General features: G+C 41.1%; 1 protein-coding gene across 3 annotated transcripts in view; it reads left to right on the top strand.

Moving 5' to 3' along the window:
* Positions 1-21,181, top strand: part of IQCA1 (IQ motif containing with AAA domain 1) — a 146,538-nt gene that overhangs the window by 16,145 nt on the left and 109,212 nt on the right. For 2 of the 3 annotated variants that reach the window (XM_032857563.1, XM_032857561.1), the window contains exons 4-6: positions 394-594; positions 2,398-2,469; positions 17,771-17,976. In XM_032857563.1, the coding sequence (XP_032713454.1) occupies positions 394-594; positions 2,398-2,469; positions 17,771-17,976 (479 nt within the window). The remainder of the gene's footprint in view (positions 1-393; positions 595-2,397; positions 2,470-17,770; positions 17,977-21,181) is intronic. The other variant, XM_032857562.1, reaches the window with a different exon arrangement.

The raw sequence follows: 21,181 nt of genomic DNA, 5'->3' as shown, positions 1-21,181 counted from the left end.
GTTCTCGTATTAAAGATATGCTTTTAATTTATATGTTTCTACTACTAAGTTAATAAAACATGAAAAGCAATTTTGAGGTTTATTGAATTCATTTTACTGGCATTCCTGGTATAATTTCCTGCCAACCTAAAATATTATGGAACTAATTGGTCTTTTGTTCGCAATGGAAGAGGAACGCTTATGGGGTTTCTTAAATAGGGAACCAGAGCCCGAGCATGGCAGGTTATCAAAATTCACATAACTGATGAATGAGATAGTTAGTATTAAACCCGCATCAGACTCTCGATCAACAGCTTGGGAACTCTTAGCAAGGTAGTGTTAAAAGTAAGCACATGATGTATCTGGGACCAACTGACGGAGTTAACCTGTGTAAACATTGACTTAACTTTAAAGTTTTCACAGAAATACACCACAAAGAGTATCCCTCTAGAAGAGGCTGTTAAACTAATCCAGATCGCTGAGCGAGCACGGCAAGGTCGCCTAAGAGCGATGTTCATGAAGCAGATCTTCCTCCAAGAATACAGAGCGAAGCAAGCCAGGATACTTGGCGAGAAAGTCATCGACATGGAAGCCGCTGCACTGCGGATTCAGAAGGTATGCGTGGTGCTCGGGGAGCTGGGGACAGGTGTCTTGACATAGCCAGAGACACACCCCAGGGTCAGGGGTGAGCTCAGAAAGCCCAAGTCGCAAAATCCTACCTTTAATAGAGCTGGATTTTAAATTCCAGAGAGATTTTTTAATCTTGCCCTGGAGAAACCATTAGCTAAGCTTGGTCATGTTTTTTTAGATTTTATTATAAATTGGTATAAAATGTAGGGCATCTCATTCAAATATTTTTAAAGGTCATTGATAATTGTGGGAAAGAATGTGGCAGAAAATTCATTGAGGGTTTATATCCTCAATGTGCATTCACACATAGATGTAATCACAGAAAGGGAACAAGGGTCCACACCTGCTGGCCAGAGCTGGTGTGTGCTGTTCATAATGCCAGTGACCGTCACTAAGCACCAGGACATCAATGTTCCCTTTAGAAGTGGGCCTGAGGTTTCCTCCCCAGATGAGCACCATGGGTTTGCACCTTATCTCATCCCAAATGGAGGCTAAGGTCACTTGTAGGAAAATGTAGAAGCTGGCATGTGGGACAAATGAGAATGAGAAGAGAGAGAAGGAAGTCACCAGGAGGACACAGACCCCAGCCAGAGTCAGGACCCCATCCCTGCTGGGGTCTGAATGGGGGTGGAAGGCAGGGAATGGAGGGACCCATAACAGACTGTTTCCTTTCAAGTTTCTATGAAGATAGGAAGTTGTAAACAAGCATCTGAGTTCAGAGCTGAGCTGTTATCAGTCTTGGACATGACCATGTTCTATTTCCCCACATTTGAGTGAAAATTTTTCTTTTAAAACTATAAAGTGCCCCCCCTTAGATCTAACCCTACACTCCTGAAATCTGGAAATTTCTCTGGAAGAAACCCAGGTAGGGGACTGTCCCTAACCAAAATTACAAGTCAGGGGTGCCTGGGTGGCTCAGTGAGTTAAGCCTCTGCCTTCGGTTCGGGTCATGATCTCAGGGTCCTGGGATGGAGCCCCGTGTCAGGCTCTCTGCTCAGCAGGGACCCTGCTTCCTCCTCTCTCTCTCTCTGCCTGCCTCTCTGCCTAATTGTGATCTCTGTCTGTCAAATAAATAAATAAAATCTTTAAAAAAAACAAACACAAAATTACAAGTCATTTTTTCTCTCACAGCCTCGTCCACCATTACTGACATAAAACATTGCGCACGTTTGAGATGGTTGACATCATGATTCAATAGACATATATGTTACAAAGTAATGATCACCGTAAGCATAATTAAAACATCTCACATCACATAATTACCCGTTTCTATAGTGAGAACACTCAAGACCAGCTGTCTTAGCAGCTTTCAAGGACACAACATTGTGTTGGTTACAGTCACCCTGCTGTACATAGACCCCTAGAACTCATTCATCTGAAAACTGGAAGTTTATATCTTTTGGCCACTTTCACACATTTTCCTCACCCTCCAGCCCCTGGTGATCCCGAATCTACTCTGCTTCTAGAATTCGGTATTTTAGATTCCGTAGCTAAGGGAGATGATGTAGTGGTTGTCATTCTCTACGACTTTTTTCACTTAGCACGCTGCCCTCCAGATTCATGCATGTTGTCACATGTCAGGATTTCCTCCTTTTTTTGGCTGAGTGACATTCTGCTTTCTATATATACCACATTTATTATCCATCAACTGACCCGTTGTTCCCATGTCATCGCTATTGTCAGTAATGCTGGGATGAATATGAAGGTGTAGATTATCTCTTCAAGACAGTGATTATACCCATTTATTTCTTTGATGTGTTAGACAAGTAACCATTTCTTTGCTTTTAGGTTTGGCGAGGTTTTAGTCAATGCCAGAAAACCAAGAAACAGAGAGAAGAGGAGATGATCTTCCTGGGGATGGTAAGTCCTCCTGCAGACAGGATATGCATAGAGGTTTCTTTAAGATGTGTGTCTTCCTCAGCATCTGTAGCCAAGAGCATGGGTTTGCCATTTGTTGCCTTGTGACAATATTACCACCATTTACCAGCTCACACACACTCATCACCTCAGCTGCTGTGGGTCAGGGGTCTGGGCTTAGCAGAATGGTCTGCTCAGGATCTCGCAGGTCTGAGGGCCGGGTGTCACTGGAGGCCCAGCAGGGCAGAATCCACTCCCAGGCTTGTGTGCTTGTTGGCAGGACTTAGCTCTTCATGGGCTGCAGATTGAAGGCCTGTTTTTTGCTAGTTGCTCACTGGAGACGGACCCCAGCTCCATGCTGGGTGGGCCTTTCCATGTGGTCACTTGCTTCACCAGAGCTAGCAAGGGAAAGAGGGGATGCCTACAATATCATGCAATGACCACAGAAGTGGTGTGCATCACTATTGGGTGATGGGTTAGAAGCAAGCGTGATGCACACCAGGGGGTGGGGGTCATTGGGGCCTGGCTTAGAGTCTCCATCTGTGCAAAGGACTTTTCTACATTATCTGCATCATCAAGCCAAAGGCCTCTGAGGAGGTCTCGTTTGTCCTCTGCCTGAGCTCCTCCTGAACATAGAGCCCCTGCTTCCCAGGCCTGCCCATTCTGTTCCATTCTAGAAGCTTCTTCCTTTCATTCACCCGAAGGCTGCTTGCCGATGGGTGCCACAGCTTGGCTGTGGTTCTGTCCCCTGTGGCAACTCAGAACGTGTCTGCTTGCCCTGTCACCTGACGAGCCTTCAAGGGTTTGAAGGCAGCTCTCGTACCCTCCATGCCAGTTCTCCTCAGAGCCAATTACCACCACAGATGGTGACCAATCTGGCGAGTTTTGCTTCCTGACCTGCTCACTGTCCCTGAAAGGATATTACAATTTAAAGGAAAAGAAAGCCTGTTAACAGCATTGAGTTGGTGCACTGGAATGATCTACATTATTCGGGGCTCCCTGTTTCATGCCAGGAGAAAAACACTGCACTGATAATGTTGGTAAACGCTGTGACCTAGTCTTTGAAAATGCTGATCAGGAACAGAGCTCTGGTGAGGCTAAAAGAAGAAATAAAAACACAAATACACTCTATATAACCACAGATACCAATACATTAAAAAAAAAAAAAAACTATTAGTATCATGAGTGACCATGGTCACAAATTAGAAAATACTGAACAGAGAAGATTATCTAGGGAAGTCTAAATATCAAAACAGATCAAAGAGATAAAATACCTCAATAAAACGATCACCGCAGCAAATGCTGGAAAGGTCTCGCGAGCGCCGGGTTCGTTTCAGTCCGATGAGAACCAGGGGCCAAGAGGAGTTGGATGCACAGGACAGTTACTGGGACAGAGAGGCGGGGGGAGCTCCGCAGGGACGCAGGGGTGACCAGGCAGGGGTGAAGGAGAAGGGTGGGCAGGAAGAGCCAGCACAGCAACACGTTTTCAAAACAGAGGCCAACACCATCCAAAACAGAGGCCAACACCATCTTTAAGTATCTATGCTAATGAAAGAAATATGAACCTGGCATAGGGATGCCCAGTCTGGGAAAGGACCCAGGGATGAGTGTTGCACGGGGACCGTTCACAGGGTGAGTCCCACCCACTGGGGACAGTTTGTCTCATCACATGTGTTAAAACACTTACACCTATTTGCTCAGAAATCCCCACCCTTTGCAACTTCTTTGCTGGAAAAAAAAGAAGAAAGTGAGCAAAGTTTACAATATATAAATATTCATATTAGGGTAGTTTTACAGTCATAGACCGGTGTCCAGAAACAGTTCACACAGTTAAAACACCCCATTGTGTATGTTCAGGAGTGATGTTTAGGGTTTCTCTGTGTGGCGCAAAGTGTGTGAGTGTGAACACGTGATCCTAAATTTATGCTTTTACTTATTTTTACATTTCTCTATCTTCAACATATATCTTATGTCTAAAAAATTACAGATAAAATATGTGTTCAGAATTTTGTCAAAGGGGAAAAAGGATAGGAATCATGGTTTAAGCAATTTGTAGCGCTTTTCACTGAAACTTCGTGTAAGAGACGCTGACCTATAAGGGAACAAACTGAGGGCTGCTGGAGGGGGTGGTCCCTGGGTGACCGGCATTCAGGAGGGCACGGGAAGGAATGAGCATTGGGTGTTAGACGCAACTGATGAATCACTAAATTCTTCCCCAGAAACTAACTTTTAAAAAAACTTTAAAATTAAATAATATCAATTCGTAATACCTTTTCCCAATTCTGAGTAGTTCTTATAAAATGTGTATCTCAATAGGACACAAATCAGGATTTAAGATTTTCCTTTCTATTTGTAAGTTAATATGCAGAGAATACTCTAAGTAAAAAAAAAAAATAGTGATCTGTACTTTTTTAACCAATGAAGGGATGTGGGTTTTGTTATATTACTCTTCTCTTCCTCTGTGGGAGTTATATTTGCTCACACTGCACTCCCACGTCTCACTGTTAGAGGAGAGAAATCCAGTGGCCACCGGTGTGTGACTGAGCAGGAGCAGGGAGGCAGGCAGCTCTGCTGATCTGTGATCAGTCGTAAACACGTCCGCTGACACTGTGTTTCCATCAGGTCTTCGGGTATGAACTATTTAGATTTTCTGTTCTGAGATTTTAGATTTAAATACATTAGAAGATCTTCTCAGTGATATTGTTAAATATAGAATAACTATAATTCGGTCCCCCATTCAGGATATAACTGTGTAACTTGTGTCAATTTGATGACGGCACGTTCTAAATAACAAATGGCGTGGTGAGTATGCTTCGTCTGGGAATGTCTTATGTCTCCCTCCGGCCCCACATCCTGGACCGCCCCACCTCCAGCTGTGGCCTCTGTGCACCACCTCTGTTGTCAGCACAGAATTAAAATTGTGAATTATTTTGCTCAAGGAAGGAATTCAGCTCTGGGTTCCAGACATTCAGAAGAGCATAGTCTCCCCGTGAAGGGGCATGGGACCACTGCACGTGCTTAGAAAGTCTCAGTTGTGACGTCCTGCCTTTATTGTCCAAAAAACTATGGTAAATTATACCTGAGTATGCCTTACATGATTTGAGAAACACCTTGATCTTGATCACCTACATTCTTGATTTCCCTTTGATCTTTGAATTTAAAAGATAAGTCAACGTTTATTTTTGGAATTGAGACTGCTGGGGACCACAACCCATCCTGTACCGTGCTGTTGCTGGGTCACGCTGCGAGAGCCATGTGGGCAAGCAGTCTCTGCCTGCTGTCGCAGATTTTATCTTTACATCTATATTTACATATTTATAAATATATATAAATATAATGAATACTATACATATAAATATATATATTTATATAGTACATATAAATATAAATAAATATTTACATAGTATATAAATATAAATGTATATTTGTGTATAAATAAATATGTATATAAATATATATATGCTTTTTTTTTTTAAGTAGGCTCCAAGCCCAGTGCAAAGCCTAATGCAGGGCTTGAACTCATGACCCTGAGATCAAGACCTGAGCTGAAATCAAGAGTCAGACGCTTAACTGACTGAACCACCCCAGGCGCCCTGGAGATTTTTAGGATTTAACGCATTCGCTGGGTGGCATATTATTTAGTCATAAAAAGAAGGAAATCCTGGGGAGTCAGTTAAATGTCTGCCTTCGGCTCAGGTCATAATCCCAGGGTCCTGGGATCAAGCCCAACGTCGGGCTCTCTGCTCATCGGGAAGTTTGCTTCTCCTTCTCCCTCTGTATCTCCCTCCTGCTTCTGCACTCTCTCTCTCTCTCTCTCCTTCTCTCTGTCAAATAAGTAAAATCTTAAGAAAAAAAGAAAGAAATCCTGCCACATGCTATAGCAGGGGCGAACTTTGAGGACATTATGTTAAGTAAAATAAGCACTCACAAAAAGAGAAATACTGTGTGATTTCACTTATCTGAGGCACCTAGTGTCGTCAGACTCAGAAACAGAATAGAACAGTGGCCGCCAGGGGCTGAGGGAGGGAGAGGGGGCGAATGCCGCCCAGTGGGCATGGAGTTTCAGTTTTGCAAAATTTACAAGTTTTATAGATCTGTGTCCCAACAATGTGAATACCCTTAACACTACAGAACTGTATCTTCAAAAATGGCCACAGTGATAAAATTGCGTTATGGCCTTTTTACCACGATTAAAAAAAATTGTTTTAATTGACCAGGACATTTTGAAATGTATACTGAAGTGGTTCTATAAGAATCATGAATCACTAGTGGTCATAAAATACAAGTTAAAAATTACATGAGATACTGCATTTCCTTGAATCCTGATGTTATCAGTTGTAAGCTGCATCATGATTTTTATGTACTTTTAAAGAAAGAAAATATTGTCGAATAAGCCAAAACACAACCTTGATGGTAAGACACATCCATCCCTGATTTCAGTTACGTTTAACCAGGAAAAGTAGTTTACTATGCAAAACTATGCATCTTGGAATTGGTGAGATAGGGTAAGTTCTTTCTATCTTATAAGCAAACAAAAAAAGTTTTTTCAAATTGTAATTATTGACAAGAGTAGGAGGAGACACTCTTTCTTCTACACCATGAGTTACATCAACTCCGCCTTTCTAAAAGACCCTGAGCAAGGTGCCCCAAGTTCATTAACATATTTAAATCCCTTCGCCCCTATGCTCTATTTCTGTATTAAGGAAATCATCAGAAGTAGAGATTTATGTGCATGGAAGTCTCCTTAAAAAGTGTTCTTTTTAAGAATAATTTTTAATTAAATATAAATTTAATTTAAAATTTAATTTAAAAATTAATTTTTTAATTTATTTTTAAAATATTAAATATTAAAATTTAAATATTAATTAAAATTTTAATTTTAATTTAATTAATAATGTATAATATGATTATAACAATAATAATATAATAAATTAATTAAATAATAAAATAAATTTAATGATTTAATTTAATTAAAATTTGATTAAAATTAAATATTGAGAAGTGTCTTTTTAATAATGAAAAATTGGGAATAAAACCCATCGGAGTAGGGACGTAAGTCCCCAACTTCTGGTGGACCTACATTGATGTCACAGTATGCCACCATAGAAAAACATGTTCGTGACTAATTTTTTATGACATGAAAATGCTCTAAGTGAAAATTCAAGGTGTAGAATTATACATAGAATATGATTTCAACTAAATATATTCACACATCTATGCACATGCAAAAGAAAGAAAAGATACCACATTCAAATAGCGCTCTTTTTTTAATGTGGGGACTTCAGAAGATTTTTTTCTGTCTGTATTTGTATTTTCCAATATGCTTAAATTTTACTGCAATAACTGGGAGAACATATACATTTAAAATGAAAGCAAATGGCTGTAGAATCATATCATTTTTTTTTCTCCTGAGATCTCCACACCATTTGGTGCCTACGGATGGGGAGATAGACAATGACACAAATGTGTTTCTCTGTCCCACCCTTCAGGGACACACAGACTCAAGATGTCATGATCAACACAATGGTGAACTCCACCTTTCTACTTTCAACACTAAACTAGCAGTCAGAAGATTCAATCTAAGATCATCTAAGTTTGATACGAAATTTTACATTAGTAGTTTGATTCAAAAATTTCCTTTCGGGGGCACTTGAGTGGCTCAGCAGGTTGGGCCTCTGCCTTCGGCTCAGGTCGTGGTCTCGGGGTCCTGGGATCGAGTCCTACATCAGGCTCTCTGCTCGGCGGGGAGCCTGCTTCCCTTTCTCTCTCTGCATGCTTGTGATCTCTCTCTCTGTCAAATAAATAAGTAAAATCTTTAAAAAAATTTTTTCCTTTCCATTTAATTCAGCATACATTTACTGAACATCTACTACATGTAGCATTCCAGAAACCTGAGAATGGCCCAGCACTCTTTTTCATCCTGAAGTCTTAATTGCTTACACTGATAGCACACAAAGATAGAATTACACATTTATTACTGTAATTTTTCTGTTTTACTTTGGAGTTTGCATCTGCTCAGCTCAAATCAAAGAAGTCTGTATTAATTTTTCAGCATTATAGGGTTTTAGATACTATAAAGAGACCAACTTGTCTGTTTCGTGTTAAATGTGACTTTCTTCAGTTTCCCTTTCTTTTCAAGTACTTCTCCTCCTGCTAGTGTGTGTTCTACTGAAACTTTACACCATTGAGAAATATATGGATTCAATTCTTAAAAGAATGATATCTTCTGTTCTCTGGCTGATAACCATGAAAATCCATTATCCCAACTCCAAGAAATGTTTTCAATTGAATCTATTTCCCACTCTGTTACTAATGAAGATATTGTCCACTCATTTTAAAATTTCACTTTTCCATTATTTCATTTCGTTACATCACACCAATGAATAAACCATTGACTTATCTGATCAAAACAGTATTTGTATGTTTTGGGAAGCTTGGCCTGTTTCCAGGTATTTAGTAACTGAAACCAGAATTAGAACAAGAGATATCATTATATCTTCCATTCCTGACCAAACGTTTCCTTTCCCATTGTCATACAAATTATTTTTTTGATATTGCCGTTTTAAATATTTATATTCTAAAATCTACAGAGAAAATAAATAGCGCTCTAAAAATTCATGTGCAGTTATTTTAATTGGCAGAGCCAATGGAGTGGATCGAGTGGAAGGAAACTTAATGAATGTAATACATTTCCTTCTGTGGATCTCTTTGAAATAATTTGTCCTACGGTCATGCCCATCATATATTTTATGTTACCCTGGAGCTAGCAGTGTTTTCATTATAAGAAAGAACACTGGGGGACACTTATTAAAGAGGAGGAACTGTCACTTTGAAATGAGTCCATGAAGGCCTCGAAGCACCATAAAACCCTGCTTACCTTCAGATTCTAAAATCAAACAAGCTATATTATCGATTATTTTGGTCATTATGGTCTTTCTGATTAATAACCCAAAGTTGGAGGTTGGGCACCCACAGAATTCTCAAAAGGCAGGTTGGTGAAGGATCCCCTTGGGAAGGCGGTACTTCCGGCGCCCTCCGCAGTCATGGGCTCTTTGGGAACTATTGTCAAAGACAAAATGCATGAAGGATCAAAGTGAAGGGCCGCTCACGGTCACACTTTAGTTTCAGCTGAAACCCACATCATCCCACGTGGTCATGCCTATCATTCATTATAGTTGGCTTCAAATGATGTTTGTTTCTAGAAATAAATTTATTCCCCAAAACACGGATTTGCCATTATATCTGGGGTTCTGTTTTACTTTTTTTAGTTTTATTTTACTTTCTAAAGGCAAAAGAGCTGTTCCCTAAGTGTCTCTGGGGGAGGCATCCTTTTAGAAATGAGTGCAAGTCTTCAGGCACCAGCTCTGAAGGGTTTGGTCCACCATGATGATGAATACCCAAGCATATGGCATGGCCAGCTGGGAATGGGAACCCAGCTCTACCACGGGGCACATGGGGGAGGGGTTTAGAGCAACATACTCACCCTCCTTCCAAGCCTCAGTTTCTTCTTCTGTAAGAGCAGGATGCTGCTATCTATTTCACAAAGCTATTAGAAGGGCTTCAAGAGAGTTTAGAGGTAAAGGGCCTATCCAGGAGCTTGGAATACGATATGCCTTCAGGGAATCGTGGCCAACATTGATCCTCTTGGAAAATTACAGTACAGTGTCACAGTAACTGAATCACTAAAAAGCGTGATAACTCTCATCTGTAACGAAACACAATATGTTCCAAAATAAGTCGTTGCCTAAAAGACACATGCCACCAATTCCCAAATATACACTCTCTTCGCCTTTGTTATTTGCTGCTCAGATTTATGAAGTTGAAATTAGTCTGTTAAAAGTAGGATCTCAAAAAGCTACAGAGTTGGGGCAGCCCACGGGGTCTGAATCTAATCTGCAGCCACCTCAGATAGCTGTGGGGGGAGAATTCTGAGGATCCCAAAGACAGCAGGTGCCACCCACACACCACCCACACTATGTGTGTTGCCCAGAAAAAAGTTCTCAAACCAGGAAAGTCAGGGACAGGGGTGCATGAAGGGCTCTTAGGCTGAGCAGGGAGATCAGAGCTTGAGGGAGGACACCATTTTCTATTAAATGGTATTTTACAGTCTAGCTACTTGGGCACTTTTAGTTTGATGTTGTTACTGTTGTGATTCTGCTTTAGTCTTGTCCTGGGTCCCCAGATCATCAGAAGTTACATGATGAAAAGAATTCTCTTCTTACCCTCCCTTTGTCACCTGATCCCATGGTTTCTTTACCTACATCCTGAGGTAGGACATTCATACTCCTCTATCTTAGATTAGGGCCCATTACGCAGTCTGCTAATGCAGCAGGTAGAGCGCTTAGGGCCATGAATGCTGGAGCCCTCCTGCCCACGTTCAGATCCTGGTTCTCCTCTTTCCTAGCTGGGGGAATTTGGGTGGTGACTTGACTTCTGGGTGCCGCGGTTTCCACATGCGTGAAACGGAGATGGTTGTGGCACCTGACTCCTAGATATGTGTTCATTCCTAAAGAAATTGCTATCTGTCAAGCATTTAAAATAGTCTCTGACACATTAGCAATGAGCGCCAGGGGACCGTTAGCGGTTGCTTTTCTTCAAATGGTTTAATATCATGGGTGTAGAGGTTCACATCATTCATGATTCAAAATGCTTACAAATTGCCAATTTTTTAAAACCTATTTAAGTTAGCTAAGACCGAAAGAATTAATGTCACCATGTTGGCAAAAGATGGAAAGACAGGCTCTGTCCTACACTGTTGCGGGGAGAGAAAATCCTCTGACATCTTTGCAGGGCAGATCAGCAATATATCAAAATTACAAATGCATGGTTTCTAAAATGTATGGTCTATATTATCCCTAAAAAAACCATTTTCAGACAAAAGTGGGTTAAGGCAGAAGAAACCTATCAGTGGAGCTTAGAGGGTCAGAGCAGAGATGCCAGAAATAGACCTGGCGGGCCAAAGCCCCAGTCTGCCCTGCAGGGCTGTGTGACATGGGCAAGGTCATGGGGCTGTGTGACCCTCCAGTACTTCCACTTCCTTCCCTATAAAATGAAGATAAGAAATGCCACCTACTAAAAAAAAAAAAAAAAACCACAAAACAAAAAAAACACGAGGCCATTAGGAGGAATAAATTAGTTAATATTTGTAAATCACTTAAAATCGGGCCTCCTGACCTAGAAGGGCCATCACCCAAGTGTTTATTTAAAAAAATATTTCAAGAGAGTAAGACACAAAAGTAGCCGATTCTATCTAAGGGTTCTATCACTAAATCAATAATAAACTCAACTTACCCATTCTGGCCCTGCTCCTCACTTAGCAGATCTTCAAATGACTAAATTTTTAGAAGCTAGCTTGTGGGCTAAATATATATATATATATATATATATATATATAAAATTTAATAGTTTTGCGCATATATATATATTATTTAATAGTTTTGCACCCACTTAAATTGTGGCATCCTAAAATAAGGACCCACCATCATCACCAGGAGCAAAGAGCCCAAGAAAACCACTGGCGGGGGCTCTGCGTACAGTTTTTTCCCACTTCTCCTGCCAGGTTCATCTTTATAAGTAGGTGTATTTGTATAAATGCAGATACATAAATATAGATGCGTTCCTCTAAACGAAATAATGGAACAAAATGGCATATTTTCATGAACAGAGGAGCACCACACGCACCATCTTGCAATGGACCAGCAGAAGAGCAGCCCCCCCTCCGCAGCGTGAGGCGTGCATTCCATGAGCAAAATTAGAGCAGGAAGCATGTGGCGGGAGTGGGGGGCCCCCTGAGCCTGCCTCTCGCAGCTTCCTAATAAACAGCAGCACACGCTGTGTTCGGGAGACGCTGGAGCTAATTAATCTGTGCATAGATTTCCCGGGATGGCCACTTGCTTGGAATAGACACTTTCCCTTCCCCTCCCTGCTCCAGCTTGGCCACCATGAGGAATGAAAAGCCACCAAGACAATGAGCTTCTGGAGAACGATGCCAGCCTCAAATACCTCTTCTGCAAGTGTATCTGTGACTGATAAATCGAACAGATTTTCATGTGGACAAATGTCCATTTTATCTGACTAATTTGAACAAGGATTTTTAAAGACAAAGCCCATCAAACATTAGATAAGCATTTTAAGGTAATGGACCATGGAGTCCTATTTCCCCACAAACCCAGGAAGCATCATCAGACGTCCTATTTTTACAGCAACATCAATTATTAATATGTATATTTTTGCTGACAGAGGACCTTGCTATAAACATAGGTTTCGCTATCCCGTTCTGGGTCATTAACTATGGAAAGCTTATAAATATAATGGTTTATTCACATGGGAAGCCTTCATTAAGATGCATTATTCTACAGCTGATGTATTTCAATGTATAGTGTATTATCATGTTCTCTATTTCCCTTTAATATTCGTAATTTATTTTTAAATGAGTTGCTGTTTATGCGGTGAGTTAACAAATTTGAATTCTGTATGACCAAAGTTCCTAACGAGGAAAAGATGTTTTAGCCCAAAGGAAAAGCTACTCATTAACATAGGACCTAAATATATTATAACCTTTAAATTCAGAAGCAACTAGAGAAAGAAGCTACAAATGACCCCAAATGTATTTTTGTCAGAGACAGTCTATATCAAGAAACACGCATGAATACACACATATTAACAGCACAGCATGGTGTAATAGGAGAAACACAGAACGGAAGGACTCAGGGAACCTTACTGCTAGCTTCTTCATTAACGTAGAATGACTTGGGAGAGACACTTAGGCACGATCCTCAGTGTCCTCATCTGTTCAATGGGATAGTCATGTCCTCATTTCTACCTCCAAAATGGATGGAACATCAGTAAGGAAATGCAGAGGAAGAATGCAGAGGACAGAGCATGCGCCATGGGGGTTCTTATAAAATCTAGTGAGAGCTGAGAGATTTCTCTGCTCCCCTCGCTAGGTGCTAGGAAGCACTAGGAAGTGCTAGGAAGTTGGTAGCATGCTCCATCGTGTTATAGAGCTATTGCCAAGACCCAAATCAGGGTCACCTACACATTGCTTCATTTTCAGGGGACAAAAGGGAGAAAGACCAGCTACAATGTAGTTTGTACGTGTCCATCTATGAAAGAAATCTGCTGTAAATTACCATAAAAACAATGCCATTGGGGTAAAGCAATACCATATGATTGACTGATAGAGTAGAGAATCGGAACATTAATGCAATATTCCAAAACAGTTTTGCACATTCATCACCAACAAAGAAATTTGGGTCATTTGTAGTAGAGAGCCATTTTAACATCTTCATGAAAACAATTAACTTTAAAATAGTCATTGCAGAGATCAAATAAAAATTACTCCGTGATTACAAACTCCCACTTCATACAGTTAAAATGTAAACACTAGGAATAAAAAAATATCACCTGAAAGATATCAGAATTAGGTACTATTTTAAATGATTAAATAAAGGAAATTTCTATTTGGGCACAAGATACATAATACAGTCATGCCTTGAGCAACTTCATAGAGAGAGAATTTAGATCATTTGTTGTGAACGTTGTTCTTTAAAGTCATCCTGTTATTTTCATTCTAGATTCACTTTTTGTTTAGTTTTTTTTTAATTTAATTTTATTTTATTTTATTTTTAAACATATAATATATTTTTATCCCCAGGGGTACAGGTCTGTGAATCGCCAGGTTTACACACTTCACAGCACTCCTAGATTCACTTTTGAAGCAGTTTTAGCATTTTTTTCTGCCATGAAAGTTGTATATCTTCATTATACTAAACTCAGACAATTGGATTAGTTGTTTAAACTTTCTAATGCATATTTTTAAATAGTATATGTATAATTTTTTTCATCTTTTTCACGGACTTCGTGTTGTTAATTGGGTGCTATGTTCTAATGGCACCTCCTTTGCAGTTTCTGGTTGAGAAATCACTCCTAGAGGGTCATAGATATCTCTTGGAGATTGTGTGGGGGTTTGGGGCTGTACATGCATACTTGTTGGAAATACCCATTTCATCCATTTTGAATTTATTTTAGTATATGGTGTCAATTGAGTCTTTAAGAATATCTTTTTTCCTGCTAATTGGTTTAAATGTATGCTTTTGTTAATGTCCTTTGTAAATGAGGCAAAATTTTGTCCTATACTTGAATTTTGTCTTGGATTTGTTTCAGAGCTTTTGAGATGAACTTTAAAGTTCTTCTCTTATCCCTGAAATTTTCCTCGAACAGTCACTCCTAGTGCTCCTGGGTTCACATGCTTAGAGGCTGGTGCACCTGACATTATGGTGACAGTCACCGTAACAGCAGGAAATGCACGGACAGGTCACTCAGTGCCAGGCTCTGTAGCAGGACCTCACAGAGGGTGTTCCCCTGGGTCTTCACAGTCTGCTGCTGTACTCATTAAAGAGGAGGAAACTGAGCCTCACCAGTGTCGATGCTTTTTACAAAATCACCCAAAATTGTAAAATCAGGTGATTTTATAGAATCACCTGAGCCCCAGCTCGCACCCAGGCTGTTGTCCCAAACCCCGGAGCAGTGTGGCTTTGAGTCAGATAAAGCTGGGGTTGTTTCCTGCCTCTTCCCATTCTCCAGCTGTGGTTGGTTAATTTCGTTGTCTTCTACAAATGCCTGCCTGGCCGGATTATTGTAAAGATTGAAGGATTCCTTCCATAGAGTGAGTGCGCACTCAGAAGCGAGGGATTCCTGCATCTTCTGCAATTTTTCTGTGAAACAGCACCTCCTCCTCTGTCTCCTCCTCCTCTCCCCTCTCCCCTTCTCCCTCTCCCCCTTCTCCTTAGTTGTCAATCTCTGCCACAACTATTCAACATTGTCCTTGGAGTGTGAAAGCAGTCACAGACAGTATACAAATGAATCAGCTTGGCCATGATCCAATATAACTTTATTTACAAGAACATGCATGTGGGTCAGGTTTGACCTGTGGGCTACAGGTTACTAGACCCTACCTACCCTGGATAATTACCAGAATCACCTGAAGGATTTTCCAAAACTACTAGTCTCTTCCTGCTTCCTCACTGCCAGGATGAAACTGGGAATCTGTTTTTTAAGCCCTCCAGAATTTTGAGGGTTGGGGGGGATTTGGAAAAAATTATTCACCAGTGTATTTGAGGGTATGTTGCCTCTTAAAAAAAAAAAAAATTCCCCAAACAAAATAACTACTAAAAACAAGAAGAGAGCAAAAATAAAATAAGAAAGAATTCTGGGAAAATAAAAATCATGCCCCCAAAGGCAAAACAATAACCCCTCCTAAAATGTTAAATAAATGCAAATAATAAGTGGACATCACTGAAAACCAAATGAGTTCTGGAAGATAAAGTTCAAGAACCTCCTATAACATAGTGCAAATAGATCAAGGGGAGAAGGAACATAGATGAGGAAAGTCAGAGCTGCGGGAGATTAATCCGGTAGCCTGCCGTTTTAGCTAATATTTGTTGCAGAGAGAGAAATGGGGCGGGGGGAGAAATAACAGAAGGGACATTTTCAGAATTGAAGACATAATTTTCTATATTGAGTGAACCCGCCAAAGGGAGACTAGGGTGAGTGAGGACCTGCCCACAGCTAGTCGGATTTCAATCAACATTCAGAGCTCTGAGTATAAAGCAGAAGGGAGAAGAGCTTATCCACAAGGAACAAACAACAGTGTCCAACAAACCAGTCCCTGCAGGCTCTGCTTCCTAGAAGTCTCCTGCAGGGAAGCTGCCACACTGCCATTCAGGTGGGAGGGGCCCAAGGCAACACCTCAGAAGGGCAAGTACTTGGAAGGTTCACCGCTGCATGTGCGATGAAATGCATGTGCAAAATGAAAACGGAACACAAGAAAGACAAAGAGTAAACAGAGAAATCAGAACAACTTAGGGTTAAATTTAAATAGCATTTGCTAATTTCCATGGTGTAAATATTCCCATCGTAGCCCATTCAAGCTACTAACGGGAATAACACAGTTGGGAAGATACACATTCTGGCATACCATTATATAGTATTTTCACCATAGAGATACAACGGACATCAATAACGTCAAGAACATAGATGATACAGTAATACCCAGCAAAATAATTAGGAAGCGATGAGTTTTGAGTATTGGGAACTTTGTATTATAATTTGCTTCATAAGTTACTACAATTACGCATTTTAGAATGACTGTATTTAACAACCAGGTTGCCATATTCCAGAAAATGTGTCAGTTGGCTCTCATGAGCTATCATGGGCTGGTTGCAGCTGTGACTATGCCCTTTATTTGCTGGCTGGCCCAGGCTAACTTTGAACTGCTCAGAGTTCAAATCCTTTATCCGTGAAGGAAACAGACCTTCATCTTGCTGAGGGAGGATACCAAGTACCTCTGTCCCGTACATGTTTTCCTTCTCCAAGTCTGTTTTAATTTGAAATTTCCATCCAAACCCATGCTGGAAGGTCTAGGTTATCTGACATTGTTTGCCACTATGTTTTAGGTTACTTTTCTCTTGCCAACTCCAGTTCTTTAGAAATTCTAGAGAACAAGAATTATGTCTCAAAATGATTAGGGTGATTTGGTTTGGTTTTGTTGTTTTTTGTTTCTGTTTTTGTTTTTGTTTTTAAGTAGGGCCTCCACCCAATGTGGGATTTGAACTCACGACCCTGAGATCAGGAATCATACGCTAGACCAACTTAGCCAGCCAGGCGCCCCTCAAAGTGATTTTGTATTTTCTCTTAAGATGGTAGATGACATAGACCAGCACTGAGCGTTTGATTGGTGCTTAATAGCCAGACTTCTGTTGACTTGCTAATCAGCAGATTTTGAAGTAGAACATTCTAAAAAAAAGATATACTATCAGGGTGAATGTCTGGAGTCAGCTGAGAATTTCCTACTTGGGAGGTCTTTAACAATAGAACAGATGTTTGCCGAGTCGATTCGGGGATAGTTTTTCTTGAAATCAGAGCACCCAAACTTTTCATCAGTCTTGCTTCAAGTTCTTTCTTCCTCTATATGCTTTGTTTTCCCATGAACCAAGAAGATTTGGAAGCACTTTCAGGAGTTTGAACTGTATTTTCTTAGTGTTTTCTTAGTTACACCTTTTTCAAGCTAACTTCAACCCCCCAGATTCTGGGAAATGGTATGAAGCGATCCCCATCTATCCTTTCCATAGTGGTAAATCATTTCTTCAGATTTTCCTGCCACACCTGATTCTTTCGTTCCATTTATTTCTCACAGGCCTTGATAAGGCAGCACCAAAGATATTGACATACTTCATTAGCATCTGATGCCCTTCACCAGCACAATAACCTTTATGATCTCAAACCTTTTTGCTTGTGTTTTCAGGATCCACCTCCTCTGTTTAACGAAGTCAGTGCTACAATAATCCAGGCTGAGAAGGTGAGCTCCCTGAGGAATGAGACGCAGGTAAAGCATGAGGAGAACTACAGGAAAGCCTTGGTTACAATCAAGAATGACCTGAAATTAATAGAGGGTCCAGACATCAAGGAGAACCTTCAAGACCAGATCCGACATTGGTTCATTGAATGCAGGTAAATGTGAGCCACACAGACGTATATCCTGACGGCTCTTCTGCGGGGTTTGAGGCTCTGGGATGTTTTCAAGTACAAAAACATGTCCATATAGATTCATGGAATTTTGGGCTTCCTTTTGAAGAGTAAAATGTCAAGGCTAAGAATTCAGGAGCTAATTTATTTTTTATTTCTTTTCAGCGTAATAGTATTCATTGTTTTTGCACCACACCCAATACTCCATGCAATACGTGTCCTCCCTAATACCCACCACCTGGTTCCCCCAACTCCCACCCCCCGCCCCTTCAAAACCCTCAGATTGTTTTTCAGAGTCCATAGTCTCTCATGGTTCACCTCCCCTTTCAATTTCCCTCAACTCCCTTCTCCTCTCCATCTCCCCATGTCCTCCAGGTTATTTGTTATGCTCCACAAATAAGAGAAACCATATGATAATTTTTTTTAATGAGATTGCTTTTTGTGCTGGTGCTTGCTTTTTTAAAATAAGGTCCTTATAATGGGGCATCTAGGTGGCTCAGTCAGTTAAGCATCTGACTCTTGATTTCAACTAAGGTCATGATGTTGGGGTCGTGGGATTGAGCTCTGTGTTGGGCTTCACACTGGGCATGGCCTGCTGTAGATTCCCTTTCTTCCTCTCCCTCTTCCCCTCGCACCCCCACTTGCACATGTGTGCTCTCTCTCTCTTCCTAACATATATGTGTGTGTATATATATATATAAAAAACATTGAAAAATATATATATATACTTATATATATAAAAATGTTATTTTCAATATGATTATTGAGAATATTCATTTAAACAAATGAATAAATAATAAGGTCCATATAATGCTCCTATAATCACATGGACTTGAATGTCACAGGTGGATTTCATGGGCCAGATCTGTCTGGAAGCCAAGGAGTCCAGGTACAAGTAGGTTCTGCTGCCCTGCCCTCCAGGGTCTGGCCAGCCTCTCTACTTGGGTGACCCTTGAGATTCTCAGTCACAGCTCCACTCTGTCAGAATTCTCTGAGACAGCTGCTTAACCTGTGAACTGATAGGGAGGCCCTGGGCCTCCTTGAAATGGGTGGGTGGGTGGGTGGGTAGCAGTTCAGGGGACAAGGCCCCAGGCTTCCCTGCAAGAAGTGTCTTCTTGATTGAAATGTTACATGATTTAAAGGTATTGGTTTTAAGAGAAGCACACACAGCAGCACAGACACCTGTGGAACACAGAAGTCTCCACACAGTGGAACAAACACTTTGTAGAAAACCTAGTTAAAGCAGTTTTAAAATCTATTTTATTTCAAGAGGGGGAGAAAATGAAGGCAGGTTGTAGTGATCAGTCCCGGGAGCCATGGAGGCCAGACTTGGCCATCTGTTTCCTTTAATGGGCACCGCGCTGCTTCCCATTGGATCCAAGATGCTCAGACCCTCGCTTCAGTTTGTTCATCAGAACCAGATAATTGAGCTCTCTGCAGCAGAAAATCAAACTTCATCTCAAAAAATGACATTAAAAGATATTAATATCCATGGTAAGCAGCCTAAGAGATGACCTCTGGTAACCTCACCCTTTGCTCCTCATAATGTCCTCCCCTTGAGTGGAATCTGGACCTAAAACTTTCCTTCTGAAGGAAAAGCAATGGCAGAAGGGATGGGGATGGAGTGTCACTGCCTTCTTGCCCGCCTCTCTAGCTCTCTCTCTTGCTCTGTCTCTCACTGCTCTGAGAAAAGTCAGTTGTGAGTTGACCAGGGGAGAGGCCCATGAGGGAAGGAAACAAAGGCCTCACTCCAGGAGCCTGGGAAGAACTAACTTCTGCTCACAGCCATGGGATGACCTTGGACGTAGATTCTCCCCCAGGTGAGCCTTCAGATGAGACTGGAACCCCGGCTGATGCTTGGTCTGCAGCCTGGTGGGAGATCTTGAGGAAGGGACCCCCAGCACAGCCACACCTGGTCCCTCCCCATAGAAACAGTGACCATATAAACGTTTGCTGTTTCCATCATGAAGTTCTGATGTAATGTGTTAGGCAGCGATAGATAATATGTATCAGTTACTTTTATAATGATTTAGAAACATTTCAGCCATCATAAATCCTCTTGTAGTAACTTTGTATGGGATCCCAATAACACTGAATTTTATAACAAACTTGATGAATGTTTGATATAACAATTAATTGCTTTCAATTGGGGAGTTCTGTCCTTTGTTGTACAAATACAATTTTAAAATACTGATGATTTTTAAAAATTCAAAATTGCTTAAACTGCTGAGCTTTTCTTCTGATATCTTATTTGTCAAGGATATGTTATAGCAAAACGGGACATTTTCAGTGAAAAGATACTTATAGTGAAAAGTGAATTAAGCTATTAACAGAGAGGGAGGCATATATGTCCACATACATCCTCCTTTTTCCATCACATTCCTTCCTCTCCCCATTCTGGTGGTGGTTTCATGGGTATAGGGAGTCAGAACTTAGCAATCTGCACACTTCATGTGTCTATATATCAATTATACATCAATAAAGCTGTTAAAAATGTAATGGCGTTGTATCAGCAAGGATATCTGTGTTTTTAGCTCTTAAAAGGAGCATGTTTTTCTGTTATCCAAATGTCAAAACCCAGTCTTCCCTTCAATAACCTTGTCCTCGGACTACCCACTCTCCTGATCACAATCTAAGGAAAACTTAGCTTTGTCCATTGTAGGTAACTCAGTGTCTTCTGGTTTGAAATAGTCTCTTTCAGGTGAACTATTTTGAATATTCGGAGTCCATTCAAATGCCTATCAGGAATGCTGGGCCACTTTTCTTCCCCTTATGGCATCTGACAACAAAGGGAGGTTAAACCCTAACTTCACCAGTTGGGGGCTGGACCAAGAGTAATGACGTCTGAGCACATGCTGTTGTCCCTGCTTTGGCCAGCCACGGAGGCGTGAAGTTAGTTATTTGGTCCAACACAGCATGGCCAGCCCACCTGGTCCTTGGGGGGGCTTCCTTCCATAGCCTGTGATTTCTGCCACATGCCCCCAGTCACTGGACACCCACAATCCTCTTATTTCTGAGTACACACACCTTCACTGAGATGCCAGTTCCCTCAACTGGGAAACTGGGAAACCCCACATCCCCCAGGAGCACAGCCTCAGGGCATGGACAGGCTCCTTCCAATCCTCATCCACCAATACCCGCCCTCCTCACCGCCATCCGAACCCCACCATCCCCGTCCAGCAAGCTGCAC

Source organism: Lontra canadensis, unplaced genomic scaffold, assembly GCF_010015895.1.
Source record: "Lontra canadensis isolate GAN:19392208 unplaced genomic scaffold, GSC_riverotter_1.0 scaffold13, whole genome shotgun sequence".
Lineage (NCBI taxonomy): Eukaryota > Metazoa > Chordata > Mammalia > Carnivora > Mustelidae > Lontra > Lontra canadensis.
The sequence above is the reverse complement of the archived record's forward strand: the minus strand, read 5'-3'. Positions and strand labels throughout refer to the sequence as shown.